This window comes from Acinonyx jubatus, chromosome C1 (assembly GCF_027475565.1).
Source record: "Acinonyx jubatus isolate Ajub_Pintada_27869175 chromosome C1, VMU_Ajub_asm_v1.0, whole genome shotgun sequence".
NCBI classification, from domain to species: Eukaryota; Metazoa; Chordata; class Mammalia; order Carnivora; family Felidae; genus Acinonyx; species Acinonyx jubatus.
In genome coordinates this window covers 27,554,620-27,569,123 of record NC_069381.1, presented here as the reverse complement: position 1 = coordinate 27,569,123, position 14,504 = coordinate 27,554,620, and the positions used below count along the sequence as shown (strand labels likewise).

The 14,504-nt window shown below is 44.8% G+C and overlaps 1 protein-coding gene across 3 annotated transcripts in view; it reads right to left on the bottom strand.

Annotated features, from left to right (window-relative positions):
• Positions 1 to 64: 64 nt before the first annotated feature.
• Positions 65 to 14,504, bottom strand: part of THRAP3 (thyroid hormone receptor associated protein 3) — a 75,925-nt gene continuing 61,485 nt past the window's right edge. For all 3 annotated transcript variants that reach the window (XM_027059642.2, XM_053211399.1, XM_053211396.1), the window contains exons 5-12: positions 12,567 to 13,280; positions 11,458 to 11,630; positions 10,594 to 10,705; positions 9,475 to 9,559; positions 7,318 to 7,505; positions 4,275 to 4,470; positions 3,704 to 3,847; positions 65 to 1,649 (exon numbers count right to left, since the gene is read on the bottom strand). In XM_027059642.2, coding sequence (XP_026915443.1) covers positions 1,428 to 1,649; positions 3,704 to 3,847; positions 4,275 to 4,470; positions 7,318 to 7,505; positions 9,475 to 9,559; positions 10,594 to 10,705; positions 11,458 to 11,630; positions 12,567 to 13,280 — 1,834 coding nt within the window. In that variant the 3' untranslated portion in view covers positions 65 to 1,427. The remainder of the gene's footprint in view (positions 1,650 to 3,703; positions 3,848 to 4,274; positions 4,471 to 7,317; positions 7,506 to 9,474; positions 9,560 to 10,593; positions 10,706 to 11,457; positions 11,631 to 12,566; positions 13,281 to 14,504) is intronic.

The following is a 14,504-nucleotide window of genomic DNA, read 5'->3' as shown; positions in this document are numbered from 1 at the left end:
GTGGCAGGTACCCTCCCCCCCTTCCCCCCCCCCCCACACTAAGGGTGACAATGACCAGAGTCCATTTACATCTGCCTTCTTCATTTATTTATTTATTTGCAGGAGGAGTTGAAACAAATTTGAAGGGTATTTTCATTTTTTCCCCCTAAACATGAATCATTCAAGTAAAACCAACTTAACTATAGAAATGTAGCAAAGTAAGGGGAAAGAAGCACAACAACCCAAGAGGCAAAGGTTGGGGGTGGGGGGAAGAGGTGGGTGCAGTCCGCATATAACATATGCATAAATGCCATATGATTCACCTGCTCAGGACCGCCTCCCCAGAAGGCAAGCACAAGGACCCATTTTAAGAGGATGTTTTCCCCCCAAACATCCAAGAATGTTTCAACTTAAAGCTTAAGGTTAAAAAAAAAAAAAAAAAAAGGAAAAGAAAAAACCCCCACAAACCACCCAGCCATAACCACCTTCCTTAATCGATCATAGGAGTTTCTTTTCATTTTATAAAAAGATTAATAAAAAATATTGAAAAAATTATTTTCTCATCTTATATTTGTAAAGATAATAGAATTCAGAAGTTTCTTAGAAAACAGACCAGAAACTGCCGTCCAGTTTCCACCCCTGTTGCTGAGAGGATCAGCAGGACTACAAAGTTTGGGATACTGGAGCTGCTGGTGGAGAATGGGATGCCCAGCCCAGAAGAAATCAGAAAATATTGGGGTGTGGGGGGGGACGTGGGATATGGTTAGCAGCACACCATCGGATACATGGCTGTGCAGAAAAGGGGAACACAAGGTGGTCAGAAAGGCCTTGAACTCCTCCTCGACATACAAAACCAATTTTTACAAAGATCCAAGCAGTTTGGTCCCAAACTGAGGTGAACACTTCAAAGTTTATTCACATGCTTTGTTTTCTCTTTGAAGAATCAAAGTTGCCCAAATTAAATCTTTCTGCTATGGTTACTACATATGCCTAAAAAAAAAAAAAAAAAAAAAAAAAGGAAGAAGGGCTTTTAAAATCAGGATAAGGGAGAAGAGATTGAAAATCAAATTAGTCCTCTTAGCTCCAAATGAAATTAAGAACAAAACTGTTGGTTTCTAATAGGGAACAAACCAAAATCCAGGTATCGCTCTCCCCTCCCTACCCCAGCCCCCACCCCGCACACCAACAACAAATGAGAAACACAGCTAAAGCCCAATGTGTTGTGTTCTGCTCCAGAGCTGGGCCCAACCCCCAGGCCCCTCAGCCGGCCGCCTGTCCAGTGGGACTTGGCGCCAGGGATGCTTTCGGCGGTGATATAGGATTCTGCGTGGCTGGGGGGTGAGGGGGGTGGGATTTTCGCAATCTTGAGGCTTCTCTGTTTCGCTCCTCACCAGCCATCTTCCCAGCGCCCTCTCTCCCCTGGGCAGGGGCTCCCATCAGAGTGGCCCCTACTCAGTTGTGGGCTGTAAATTGTCCTTCTCTTCTCGGTTCTCTGTCCCACTCTCGTCGTCTTCAATCTCCCCTTCCTCCCCACTGAACTTGTCATGGGCCCATTTGGGGCTGGTGCTGGATTTCCGGAACATGAACCGGCCTCGACCCCGGGGGAAGGCTCCTCGGCCCCGACCCCGGCTCACCCACTTGTCACTGCCTTCGCCTTCACGGTCATCATGCTGAGAGGAAGGAAAACTGCCATCAGTACTGGAGCGAACAATCATGGCCAGAGCCCTCTTCTCATCCAAATGTGACTCTCAAACCAACCTTTTGCCCCACCCCACCATGTGTTCCTTTTGTGTCCTCATCCCTGTGCCCTAGTCCAAAAATGCTACTGATTCAGACCCAAGAAGATCTTCCTGTTGTGTGCCTTAGGAATTCTAAGGCAGTGGCTTGGGGGCATTATAATAATGATGATAAAACCCTCACTGAGCACTGAAAGACCTTCACACCCATGACCTCATTTAATCCTCACTTCTACCCTCCTATCATTATCACCCTCCACCATGCAAAAGAGGAAGGACAAAGGCTTAGCAACTTTAGGTGACTCCATGTTATTTAACACACCATCTCTCAAAGGACAGGTCTGAGAAAGCCAATCACACCAAAACATGAAACTATGTCTGATGTGGGACATCAGGCAGCTACCAGAGGAAGTGACAATACCTCGCTGGGATGTCAGCTTTTCCCGCCCGCCCCAACCAGCCTGGAACAGGAAGTGAGAACAAAGGCAAATGACTTGGTCACAGTGTCAGACCTGTAAGTGGCAAAGGCAGGACCAGAACCCAGCCTCCCATCTTCTATCCCCCCTTTAATTTCATGCAAAGAGGCAGTGTGGCTGAGCAGAAAAAAAACACAGCCTGCATCTCAATCCTGTTCTGATGATCTCGTGAGAGAAGGAGGCTCCAATGAAAGAATGAGAAAGCATTTTGAAACCTAGAAGTTAGTGTTCCCTCATGAGCCGCATGGCTTCAAAAACTCTAAACCATCACAAGCAGGACCTCAGGCTCCAGGGGTCAACTCAGCTAAGGGCCAGCTGCTTCTTACCAGGGCTGCCTGTTCAACAGCCTAAATGCATGAAGCCAGCAATGCTCCTTCAGAAGGCAGATGGGAGACAGGGAGAAGGGCTCTAGATGGACTTTAATCCTTCTCCTATAGCAGTGCCACTCCAGCACTGATCCTAGGCCACACCAACTCCTCCCTGGAGGGTCCAAGGGTCCTCTAGGAGTCTCAACTCAGCTCCTAGCAGCCCCAGAAAAGTGAAGTTGGCTGTACAGAACCATCTACAAAACCTGTTTCCTAACTGTGCAACTGACAATACACACCAACACCAGCCCTTCTTGTGGGTGATGAAGCCTTGGTTGCAAGTTTACTTTGGTTACAACACTCAGAGTCACGTGCTGGGACCTAGGCCTGCTAGTGATATATAGCAAGGCGGAGAGAACTTACTCATTGGCAAGGTAATCCAGCCTAGAAGAGCCCCAATATGAGGGAGACAGGGAGAGCCTGGGAAATGCCTGCTACTTCGGAGTGACCAGAAGCTGAGATGAGAGGAGCCCAGTGTCATTTCATTCTGGAGACAGATTCCCCTCCCTCACAGAGACCCTGTGCTGTCTTTTCTATCTATCTTGCACGAGGGGGTGAGAGTGGAACTGCAGACTTGGGAGAGGGTTATGACTCCATCCCTGAATAAAGGCTGGAGGGAGGCTGAGGTTGGGCTAGCAGTTAAAAAGCTCACAGACCTATGAGGCACCTGGGTGGCTCAGTTGGTTAAGTGTCTGACTCTGAACTTTGGCTCAGGTCATGATCTCACAGCTCGTGAGTTTGAGCTCCGTGTCGGGCTCTGTGCTGGCAGTGCGGAGCCTGCTTGTGATTCTTTCTCTCTCTGCCCCTTCCCTGTACGCTCTCTCTCAAAATAAATAAATAAACTTAAAAAAAAAAAAAAAAGCTCACAGACTAAAAAGGCCACAGCAAGCCTTCTTGTTTATCCTAGAATCCATAAACCTCTTAGACGATAAAACACTTCTGAGACCAGGACCAGCTCTCAAGAGAACACTCATCTTTGCCGGCACTGTGCTGTCCCTCAAGTACAACCCCCCCCCCCGCCCCAGTGCAATATGTCTGCACACGTATTTAATCACAGTTCTGAACAGATCAATTAAAGCCTTGGTATCAGCTACCGTGTGTGCCCAAGGCACTGCTCCGGCCCTTCCCGCTTATCCCAGACACCTACCAAGTAATACTTCTTGCTTTTGGGTGTGTACTCGGGGTCCCACTCCTCCTCCCGGGTTCTCTTTTGAAAATCGTTGTTGCTGTTATTGTTGTTGTTACCAGAGTAGTTGCCTCTGCCCCAGCCTCTCCCTCTGGCTCGAAATTGCTGTGGCATAAGTAGGGAAAAGGAACAAAGGACTCTGTCAGGAATGGAGAAAAACAACTCCCTGCCTTCTGTTCAAATCCTGTTCTAGTGCAGAACAGACAGCAGTCCTCTGGTCAATCTGCTGGTCAAATGGTCTCTAGCTCAAGTCTGGAGCCCATACAGAGAGGACCGCATGGCACAAGGCCCTCCCTACAGACACAGCAGGGACTCAAGGTAAGTAGGGGAAATAATGAGGTCAGCAGCCCCAAGAGGCTTTCTAGGTAAGAAATATAAGTAAAAAGAAAAAGCTTAAGGAAGAGGGGAACCACAGATTCTGGGATCTATAGACTGAATTCCTTGTATCAAGGACAATAAAACTAGTATTTGGATAAACAAACAATTGGAAGGAATAGGGGCTCAGAGAAAGGGAGAGGGGGCAGGATCTTACAAAGGTCCCTCGAGCTCTGCCTCCTCTTTCACTTGGACCCACGAAGTCTTTGGTCCCCAGTCTGGACTTGTCAAAGCCTGTGGTGCTCTCTTCCCTCTCCTCCGTCTCTTCAGTGTATTCTTCTGCTTTGTAGGAGTGGGATGACTGGGAGGAAGAGGAGGATGACCTGGACCGGTCTCGCGCTCTCCGGTGCTTCCTACGAAAACAGAAGAGCCAGGGATTTAAATCACCAAGCTCCAGGGTACAGCCCTTGGCTGGGGACTCACTGGTAAGAAGCACAGGGCAATCAGGAACATATCTGTGATGAAAACACTGAAGACACTGAGTAACCTCAAAACACCCAACTCACCCCCAACTTACCCACCCAGGGTACCTAGGAGGCCTCCTCTCAGTTCCGTGGGTCATGTTCAGTGACAGGTCTATGTGTCAGCCTGTGATGAACATGGGACATACACAGAGAAGGAACAGAACACAGCCCATGACCCCATATAATACATTTGCATGAACTAGAAAGGCAGAGGAGAGAACACTGCATTGCAAGCCATGATGTATCTGGGACTGAGACAGAGGCTTAATATATTACCATGTGTTTAGTGCTTTACATTACTTTTATTTCTCATAGGAAGAACACTACTGGCCTAATTTAGGCCTGTTCTAGAGACTGAACAAACAATATGCTTCAACACTTCACAATGACATAGCAGGTGAGTAGTGAATGGCGGCTGTGATTATTCAGTATTATTTCTCCCACTTTATAGACAAGAGATTCAGGGTGACAGAGCTGAGCAGAACTGGGGTTCAAACCTAGCTCTAATTATACCACTATCCCACATACCACCTCTCACTGAGCTCAAACAGGTTGAGTTATTAAAGCACAGGATCCGGCAAAACTCTTCCCAGAGTTACTTCCCTCCCTTCCCTTCATCTGAGAGAAATTACAGACCAGGGCAAATTAGCTTACTACAATGAGTCACCGTCTATGGAGAAGTCGGTGCCAGCCCTGCCATGTGCTAGTGGGGGTTACTGGCTGCCTTTAAGATGGCAGAAAGGCCAGGCTCCCAGGAGTAGAGGACACTTAGAGGTAAAGGCCAGCCAAGCGCCAATAACCTACTGCTATCCTCCCTTCCCATGTCCTCCTCCATTTCGCAAACATAGCACCCTGCTCCCCCTCCCACTACATTCGACATTTGAGAAGCTCAAGAACTTAAATATTTAAATCCTAGTGCCTCTTTCTAGCATTTACTCATAAATAGGGGAAATCTAAGTTATCATCACAGGATTTTTCTAAGAGGTTTTAAAAACAAGATCCCAAAAGGCCTCAGACTGGAGTCCCAGCATCACTTTTATTACTTGTGTGATCTTGGGTTAAGTTGTTCTTCAGTCATTCGAGAAACCGTTTTTGTAAACTGAAGAGTGATGGGATATATATATATATATATTTTTTTTTTTAATTTCTTTTAATTTTTTTTTTTAATTTATTTTTGAGACAGAGAGAGACAGAGCATGAGACGGGAGGGGCAGAGAGAGAGGGAGACACAGAATCTGAAGCAGGCTCCAGGCTCCGAGCCGTCAGCACAGAGCCCAACACTGGGCTCGAACTCACGGACTGTGAGATCACGACCTGAGCCGAAGTCGGATGCCCAACCGACTGAGTCACCCAGGAGCCCCTGAAGAGTGATATTTAACAAGATTAAACATCTTTCTTCTTGCCCCAATCACAAAACACTAGGGTTTCAACATCACACAGCAAGTCAGAGGAAGAGGTACGTGTTCCAGGGAAAGGAATCAGGATCAATAATCCAAACCCAACCCTGAAATGTTTGAGGGGTTTTGCCTCCTTTCCACCAGAAGCAGTGCTGAGGACTACTGGACCACCACATCCACTCCCTGTTGAGGATTATCAGGTCCCTTTGTCAGGGGGCAGCCCTGGCAAGTACCAGGGCTCCTGATGCACAAGTAACACAGTGGAAGGAAGAAAAAGTGGAACAGAAGATCTGAGTTTTGATGTCAGCTGATAATATGTCATTTCAGAAAAATCATTATAAGCTCAGCTTATCTTTCAAATAGGCAAAGCGGGTACCATACCAACCGTGCAACTTATCTCAAAGGATTGTTATCAGAAAATGGATAATGAAAACGCCTGCTGGCCAAAGTTCAGAAACAGCAAAAGTGGTGTTGCTTCATATGGGAATGTGTGGGGCTTCAATTCTACGTTTAATGAGACATGATTGAAAAGTCATGGAACTTTCACAGATGTAAACAGAAATGACAGTACCTTGGCATGAATGCTGCCCTATGAAGTTCAACAACGCTACCTTTGTTTAAAGAATATTTGGAACACCTTACTTGGAAGTGTCTGTCAAACTAGATCTTAAAGGGCATTTAAGATCAACAATCTTGGGGCGCCTGGGTGGCTCAGTCAAGTATTCAATTCTTGATTTTGGCTCAGGTCATGATTTCATGCTTCGTGAGACAGAGCCCCAAGAACCCCCTCATCATGCTCTGTGCTGACAGCATTGAGCCTGCTTGGGATTCTGTCTGTCTGTCTGTCTCTCCCGCGCTCTCTCTCTCTCTCTCTCAAAATAAAGAAACATTAATTGGGGGCGGGGGAGGTAATGTTCTTAAAAAAAAAAAAAAACAACAACCTTGTCCTATATTTAGTTTCACCCTATGTCTTTGACAAAAGTGTTACTATGAGCCAACAACTTTGAGCCATTTCTAAAACATAACCTCCCCATTAAAATTTGTGATGAAAAAGAATGTATCAAAGAAAATGTCTAAAATAACCCAAAAGGAATTCCCAAATGATTTTCCACTCCATCCCTAGAGCCAAACTAAACACCCATCTCCCAGGAGGCCTTCTCTGGACAAGGATCATACCCCTACTTTGATGCAGAAGTTGTTTTCAAGCCAGGGACCTTACTTGACAGTTACAGGATATCAAAGAACAAACTGCTATCATCCCTAACCCTAAATGAAACTGTGGTATAGAGTCCAGAGACCCCACTCAGAAGTCTGAATGAGGGAACAGGGGCTTACGTACTTCTGCTTCTTTGATCCTTTATGAGTTTTCTCTGTTTTCTCAGCTGATCTTTCCCTCGAGTGGCTTGAGTCTCGGGAATCCACTGATTCTCTTGATTTACCTCGTTTAAGATCTCTCTCCTTATGTTTTTTACGACGTTCAATATCAAGGCGGAGATCAACAGGATCATCTTTGTATTTTCCCTCAGTCTGCCAAGAGAGAAATCAAAATGAAGGTTTTTGGGATTCAGGGCTGCCAACTCAACCACCCCACAAACTGTGGTTTCCACTCCAATGGAGTGGTACAGAGGAAGCACTGGGAGTGTGAGGCACTGCACCCAAGCTTGGGAGGGATACAGGACGTCCCACAGAAGTCCCTTCCTGAGGGTCCCTCACAGAACCCAAACCAGTTCTCTGAAATAATGATGTCTACCTTCCGAAAATGCTGAACATTGATCTCGCCTTGTTTGCTTCCTCTGTGGCCCAGTAATGACTCTGGCTAGAATACAAGCTGAGAAGGCCAAATTCCGCTTTAGAGGGTGGCTGGTTAGGCTGGCTCAGGCCTATATATAGTCACCACCAAGAGCGGAAATGCCTGTGTTGTGTTGTCCTTCCCTACCTATGCTGTGGCAGCCACCATGGGTTTATGCTCTCCTTGGAACTGGCTCTGAGCATGCAGCCCAGCAACAGAGCATGGGACACTTCAGCAACCTTCCAAAATGCTTAGTTACAATGAGAAACAGCTTTAGAGAGGGAACATCAAAAACCATAATGGAAAATTCATGAAGTGACAATACCAGGTCGAAATTTATTTTAAAAAAGAAAAAACAGCAGAAAAAGAAAGCAAAACTCCGTTTTTGCTGACTTCCTAGGAAGTCGAAGCCTCAGGGCACATGCACTGCAGACGGACAGCAGTAGCACTGTGCGTCCCAAACCAGGGCAAAGGCTTTCGACAGCTCTTGGGACACTCAGAGCAGAGGGCAAGGTGGATTCAGGATCATTAAGCACAAGGATTTGCCTCATGGGAAGTAAAACTTCCCTAAAAGAGGAAGGAATGGGCAGCTGACTCTGTATTAACATTGCACTTACACAAACTACTAAGCTTTTTGCCGAAATAAGTTTAAGGTTTATTTTTATCATGTTGGTTTTGAGAGGGAATGGGGCCTCTGCACCCTCTAAAGACAAAAACAGAACAATACAACAAAACAAAGGCAGACGCTGCTCCCTGAGGCCGTGCACCCCCAGCACCTCTATGGGGTCAGCTCTGCGAGGCCTTGAGGACCAGCTCTCTTCTGCTGTTTCAAAGCCTTGCATTTCACATGGTTAGTGCCGAGCTGGGGGAGTACCGGGGGGTGGGGGAAGCGACAAATGGAGAAAAAGAAAAGGGGGTGGGAGAGAAGACACTGTGCCAGAGTGCTTCTCATCACCTTCAACTACCAAGACAATTCTGTCCAGAAGACTTGAAGATTAATATCTTTAGAAAAGGTTTCAGCAGCAATGGAAATCTTTAATTTTAAATTTTAACTGCATATGTGAATGAAGGTCAATAAACACTAAGACTTAAAAAAAAAACCCAAACCTATTATTTCACAGTAAAAAGACTGCATACAAGCTTTAACTTCTTAATAACTATGTTTGCGTGCACATCATTGCAAATGTAGCTGGGCTATCAAAATAATGTTTAGCTTTTAAAGTAACAGTAACCGACAGATGATAAATATGGTACAATGTTAGAAAAAAAAAACTGGACTAGCTGTTTAAAACAGTCTACCATGTTAAGATATGAATATTTCACTCTCCTCTGACATGCATGTCTTTTTGAAATCATGGTTGGAAATAGTGCATGTAATATAGTTGATTTGATAATACTTACAAGCAGAAAAATATCACAAAAAGTTTCTTCTCTCATCATGGGCACTTGTTCCAAAACTCCTCTCTTTTTTTTCTCAAGCTCACCTCAATAGACTTTGGGGTCATTTACCATATTCTAACCACTTCACAAAGGTTGTTGATACATTTAATAAAAATTAACCCTTTGTAGTTCATTTTTAGAATTATGCCCATCCTTAAAAGAAAAACACAAACTTAAGTAGAGAGTAATTTAAACAAACACATTTCTGTCAAGTTCATGCCCAACGCACTCATTTTGTTGGAAATTACGATCAAAGCAACAGTTCACCTTGTAGCCAGGTTCCCGTGGGCTTTTCATTTCGTCATGAGCCAAACCATGTTTTCTGAATGTACTGGGAGAAATGTCTATCCTCCTAAAAATTGAAAACAGAAAAGAGGTTTAATATCCCAGAGTATGAATACAGTAGTGGTAACATTTTAGTTCATAAGTTGGGCAACAGAATCATAGGCATACTTTTTCATTATGTTTCCTAACTTAGACACATACATTATTTACATTCTTTGCTTATATGTTTATACTCTCCCATAGGTGTGTCCGTGAGCACACAGGCGCGTACACACAACACACGCACCAATCTCTCAAACTCAAACTGAAGAAACTTCTCATTCCTTCCCAATACTGTTACAGCCAGGAAGAAAGACTCACCTACACCCACACCTTTTATCTCAAATTCACATCAAGACTATCCATGCCCTGCTAACCTCAAAGAGCAGTTTTCATCTTGGGAATAAGAATATAATAGCCCATTATTTACCTATGAGATTCGGTCTAGATGAGAAAACAAGGGCCTGGCACGTACACACACCCCAAAGACCCTAAAACCTGAAGACTGTTGTAGAAACAGCATTCTCCTACCTACCACAACAGGCTCAAGAGCGGACTATTAAGAAATTAAAGATACAGCCAAGTTTATTTCTAGACAAAGCCCTAAACTGCTGAATATACTGCCACAATTGAATGTGATACTCTAAAACTGCTGGGCTTTTAAACCCTTTGACACAATTCTGCAAGCTCTCCCACCCACTGCAAATTCTTCCAAAAGAAGTAGATATATGGAACACAGGGGTTGCTTACAGAAACTTAGCATTTACTCTGCCTATAGAAAGTTCACAGTGGTCACAGGTTACTATTTGTCAGCTCCCAACAATACAAGGATTCATCTATATCAAAAGGCCGGTCTTCCTCAGGCCCAAAGTGAGCAACCATAGTCATTAAGGCATGTCCTTTCCACTCAAACAACAAACGCCCACTGCTACCCTAGAGTCTGGAGAGTATTTACCCTAAACCCTGCTGCTAACGCACCTAATGTTGATAAAAACAAGAGGAGTTTATTATCTGATGAGCGATCTTTTACGGCCACCTCCAGTGTAAGGCTGAAGTCCTCACCTGTGTATCTCTGGGCTTTTCTTGTTTTTAGCCGCCTCCTGCTCAGTTCCTCTCTTTAGGTATTTAGTAAAGCGCTCATGCAATGTCATTCCTGAGGACCCAAAGTGATGCTCTGTGGGAATTCAAAGAACACGTTATGCTACCAAAGGCAGAATATTCAACTCTTCTGCATGAACCTGTAGCCAGAGATGTGACTCAAGTCGTCAAATACACGTAACAAACACGCTGAAAAGAGGAAGGAAAATCGGCTGGTTCAGACACGATCCAATGTTGGCCAATGGGTTTCCACTATGTAAGTCCCTTGTCTTAGGACATGGATACAAGGAAACCGAGAGCTCACTTCTCTGTGAATCACAGCACCAACTCCCACTGGAGTTTAGATTTCAGGTAGAACCTGTAACTGGCCCAACCTAGCTTCTGTATCACTTCTCTCAGCCATTCCCAACCTGCCCACCTCAATCTGCCCAGGAAATGGTAGAATAATGTGGGGAAGAAATTCACACCACAAAGTCTCTGAGAGATCTCTACAGGCTTTCATCTGCTAGAAAGGAAAAGACAGAGGTGCTGGAAAAGCCACTTTTCATACTTCCTTCTGCCAGCATTTTAAACCTTACATGAAGTATTTTACCTATTCTCACGAGCACAGGTTACTATAATTTCGAAATGTTCAAGTCTGTAATTACAAAATGGAAACTCCTCCTCGGAAGGAATTTCCTTCAAGCCAGTCCCTAGCTTCAAAGGCCCTTTTGATGAGATAAAGGGCCCCAAAAGGCTCCCTTAGTCACCCACTCATCCTTCTGCTTATAGCAGAGGAAGCTAAGCACGCAGAAAGGGAGGCTCAAGCAGGCTGGGGTCTGCACTCACCTTTAACATGGTGAACAATGGTCACTATATGCTGGGCAAACAGTTCAGAGGGGCTCCGCTGAGACTGAGCTGACTGTATGTGCTGGAAAATGGAACGAAATTCCTGTTCCTTTTTGTTGCTATGGACTAGATCCCGACAGAGCTTGCGTTCCTGAGCCAATAAGCCACTGGGTCTGAAAAAGAAACATAGGGAGGCCCCGTGTAACAAGATATACAGGAAGTCAAAACACTCAAACCCTAAAAATACAATGCTTTTTTTTCCTCAGTAGTTTTAAATTTACCCACAAAGTTCCTTTTTGCTTCCTACCCAAGTTCAAAGTAATTTCAATGGACCATAACTAGGGAAAAGGGCATCCAAAATCTCTCTTCCCTTTTTTCACTGGGAGTCTTTGAGAGGAACAAATGGTCAGGGTAAAGTACTGAACATCAGTAACTCTGTTTTTGGAGTCGCTGCTGGTTTTAACACACACAACAAATTGAAAAGTATTTAAAAGATCAACTAGCTTGCCCAGCCAGGGCCACTCAGTGAAGTGACACAGTGATGTGGGAGGTGCCTGGAATGCTGCTCAGGCAGACTTCCAACTGGCTGTGCGGTTCTCACACCAGGTATAAAACACAGTCAGTCTGGGCCTTACCGTTCTTCCCTAAAGTTCTGCCAACACACCCTTCTTCCACCCAAGCCCCAACTTTAAAATTGCTATGTTATGTGATGGAGGTCTGTAGTATTAACTGACTCTGGTAACCAGCATGGAAAAATGGATTCTGGATGGCTCCACAGGCAAAATCACCTTAAGCACATTTAAGGGGAAAAAATGGGATGACAGGGGATATGGGGTAGGGTAATGGACAGAGGTCAAGAGGGGACCCAACACCCAGAAAGCCAGTCACTGAAGACTGCAAAGATGCTTCACCACCCCTGTGATACTGCCCCCAACACATAACTCCTTAGTGACACACACTTCTCCACTGAACACAGGTTGACGTATCAGCTATGAAACTTGGATAGCACAGGAAATACAGGAGGGGCCTGTCCTGGTTCCAGAACATCCTTAGAGAGAGGGATAAGGAGATGCCCCTTAAAATGCTGAGGTTCAAGGACCACACCTCACCTGGCAAGGTCCTCATCAAAAGAGTCCATCCGGACATTGACCTGGGCCTCTCGAGTAATAGAAAAGGAAGACTTCCCTGAGGAAAAGTCTCCTTTGGCTCCTAGCTTCTCTCGGCTCTCAGAGGTCTTTCTCGGGGGAGGTGAAGAGCTTTTCTCCTGGACTGCTTTGTAAGCGGTCACTCGGAAATTCTTTTCAGGCACAAACCCCCGGTGCCCACTTTCGGTTCTCTTGGGCCCTCCCCGATCCTCCTTTTTGGATCTCTCTGAGAAAGATTCCTCCTCCAGCTCCTCGGTTTTCCTCTGCTTTTCCTTTCCTGGAGGCGCATACACCAGGCCCTCCCATTTGCCGGACTTCTCCTCCTCCTGGTTTTTGTTTGCACCTGCTATAACTTTCGACATAAATTTGGGTTCATCATCAAACTCTGATTCCTTCCTTCCCTTCGCTTTGTCTTTATCTTGACCATCCATGTCCTCCTTATGGAAGTCAGCCATCTTCTTCTCAAAGTCATCTCGAAGCTTATACCTTTTGGGAGACTGGCTACCCCGAAAAGACTTTTCAGCATCAGTTTTGGGAGCAAATGGATCAGATTTCATTTTCGCATCACCCAAGCCCGTGTCAGAGAAGCTCCCTTTTTCTTTCATTTTCTCTTTATCAGTGTTTGTTTGTTTCTGTTCCTTATCTTTTCCGTTCTCGGTCTTCTGCTCTTCTAGGTACCTAGTTATAAAACACAAGGGAGACACAAAGGAGGCTTCTTTAAGCAACCTGATCTAAAACAGCACCATTCTTTTTTTTTTTTTTTTTTTTTTAATTCTCTGAACAAACATGTCTTGTAGATTCCAGTGTTACCAAAGGACTTTCTACTTGGTTACTTTCTAGTAATTTCTAAAAAGTGGCCCTTCACAGATCTATGAATTTGGATGCCATTTAAGAGAAAAATACATGGCCCATGGAGTCGTATCTTACAAGAGCAACCAAAAAGAAAACAGCAAAGGTAATTTTTTAGGATACTAAAAAACAAAAACCTACTTACCTGTAAGTGGTCTAGGAAAAAAAAAATTAAGGTCTTATCCAACCTTCACTCAGTCACTTAAAATCTGCTTTCAGCAAAGTTAACATAGAATGTTCAACCTTGGACTGTTTTGCTTTTTATACAACTCACATTTGGAAATACAAGTCTCAAAAGAGACTTCATGTTTGCTTCAAGTCACCTAGAAGATCTAAATATGAAATATACTGCGAACACAAATAAAAACAAAATACAAGTTAATTGGGGGAAGAGGGCAAAAACCATCCTACTCGTTCTTATGGAAAAGCAGAGCTCATCCTTGAGTCTCCTAATGAGACTCCCAGTCCTGGCAAGGAACCACACTTACACTTTAAAGCAGACTCACTGAAGGCTGGAAAGTACAGAGGCTGAACATCTCATTTGTACCATTAACGAAGGAAGTCTAATCAAGTTATAGTTGAGTTAATATGGCAAAGAAGAATCAAAGGACAGCAGGGGCACCAAAGAATATGCTAATGAGACAGAGAGAGAGAGAAAAGGAGGGGGGAACCACCTGCCCGGTTAAGTACCTCTTGACAACCTGGTCCCAATGCAAATTCCCTGTTCTGTCTCTGCCATCCCAATCCATCCAACCACACAAAGATTCAGGTTCCAACTCACCATGTCCCCCACAGCAGAAGCACAGTCACGTCCTCTCCTAACACATGCAACCTGGTTAGCTTCTACTGGGACACACACCCACCTTGTGATTTTAAAACAAGGGCTTCCTGGACTAAGCCTCAGGCTTTCCCATTTTGCCCAGTCTCCTCAACTGGAGGGTGTGAGGGTACAAGGTGTAGCTCTTCATCATCATGGGCTGATGCAGATTGATCACAGTAGATGGTGGGTCCTACAGGGTCTAACATCTCCAATGGCCCTCTCATTTTGACAAA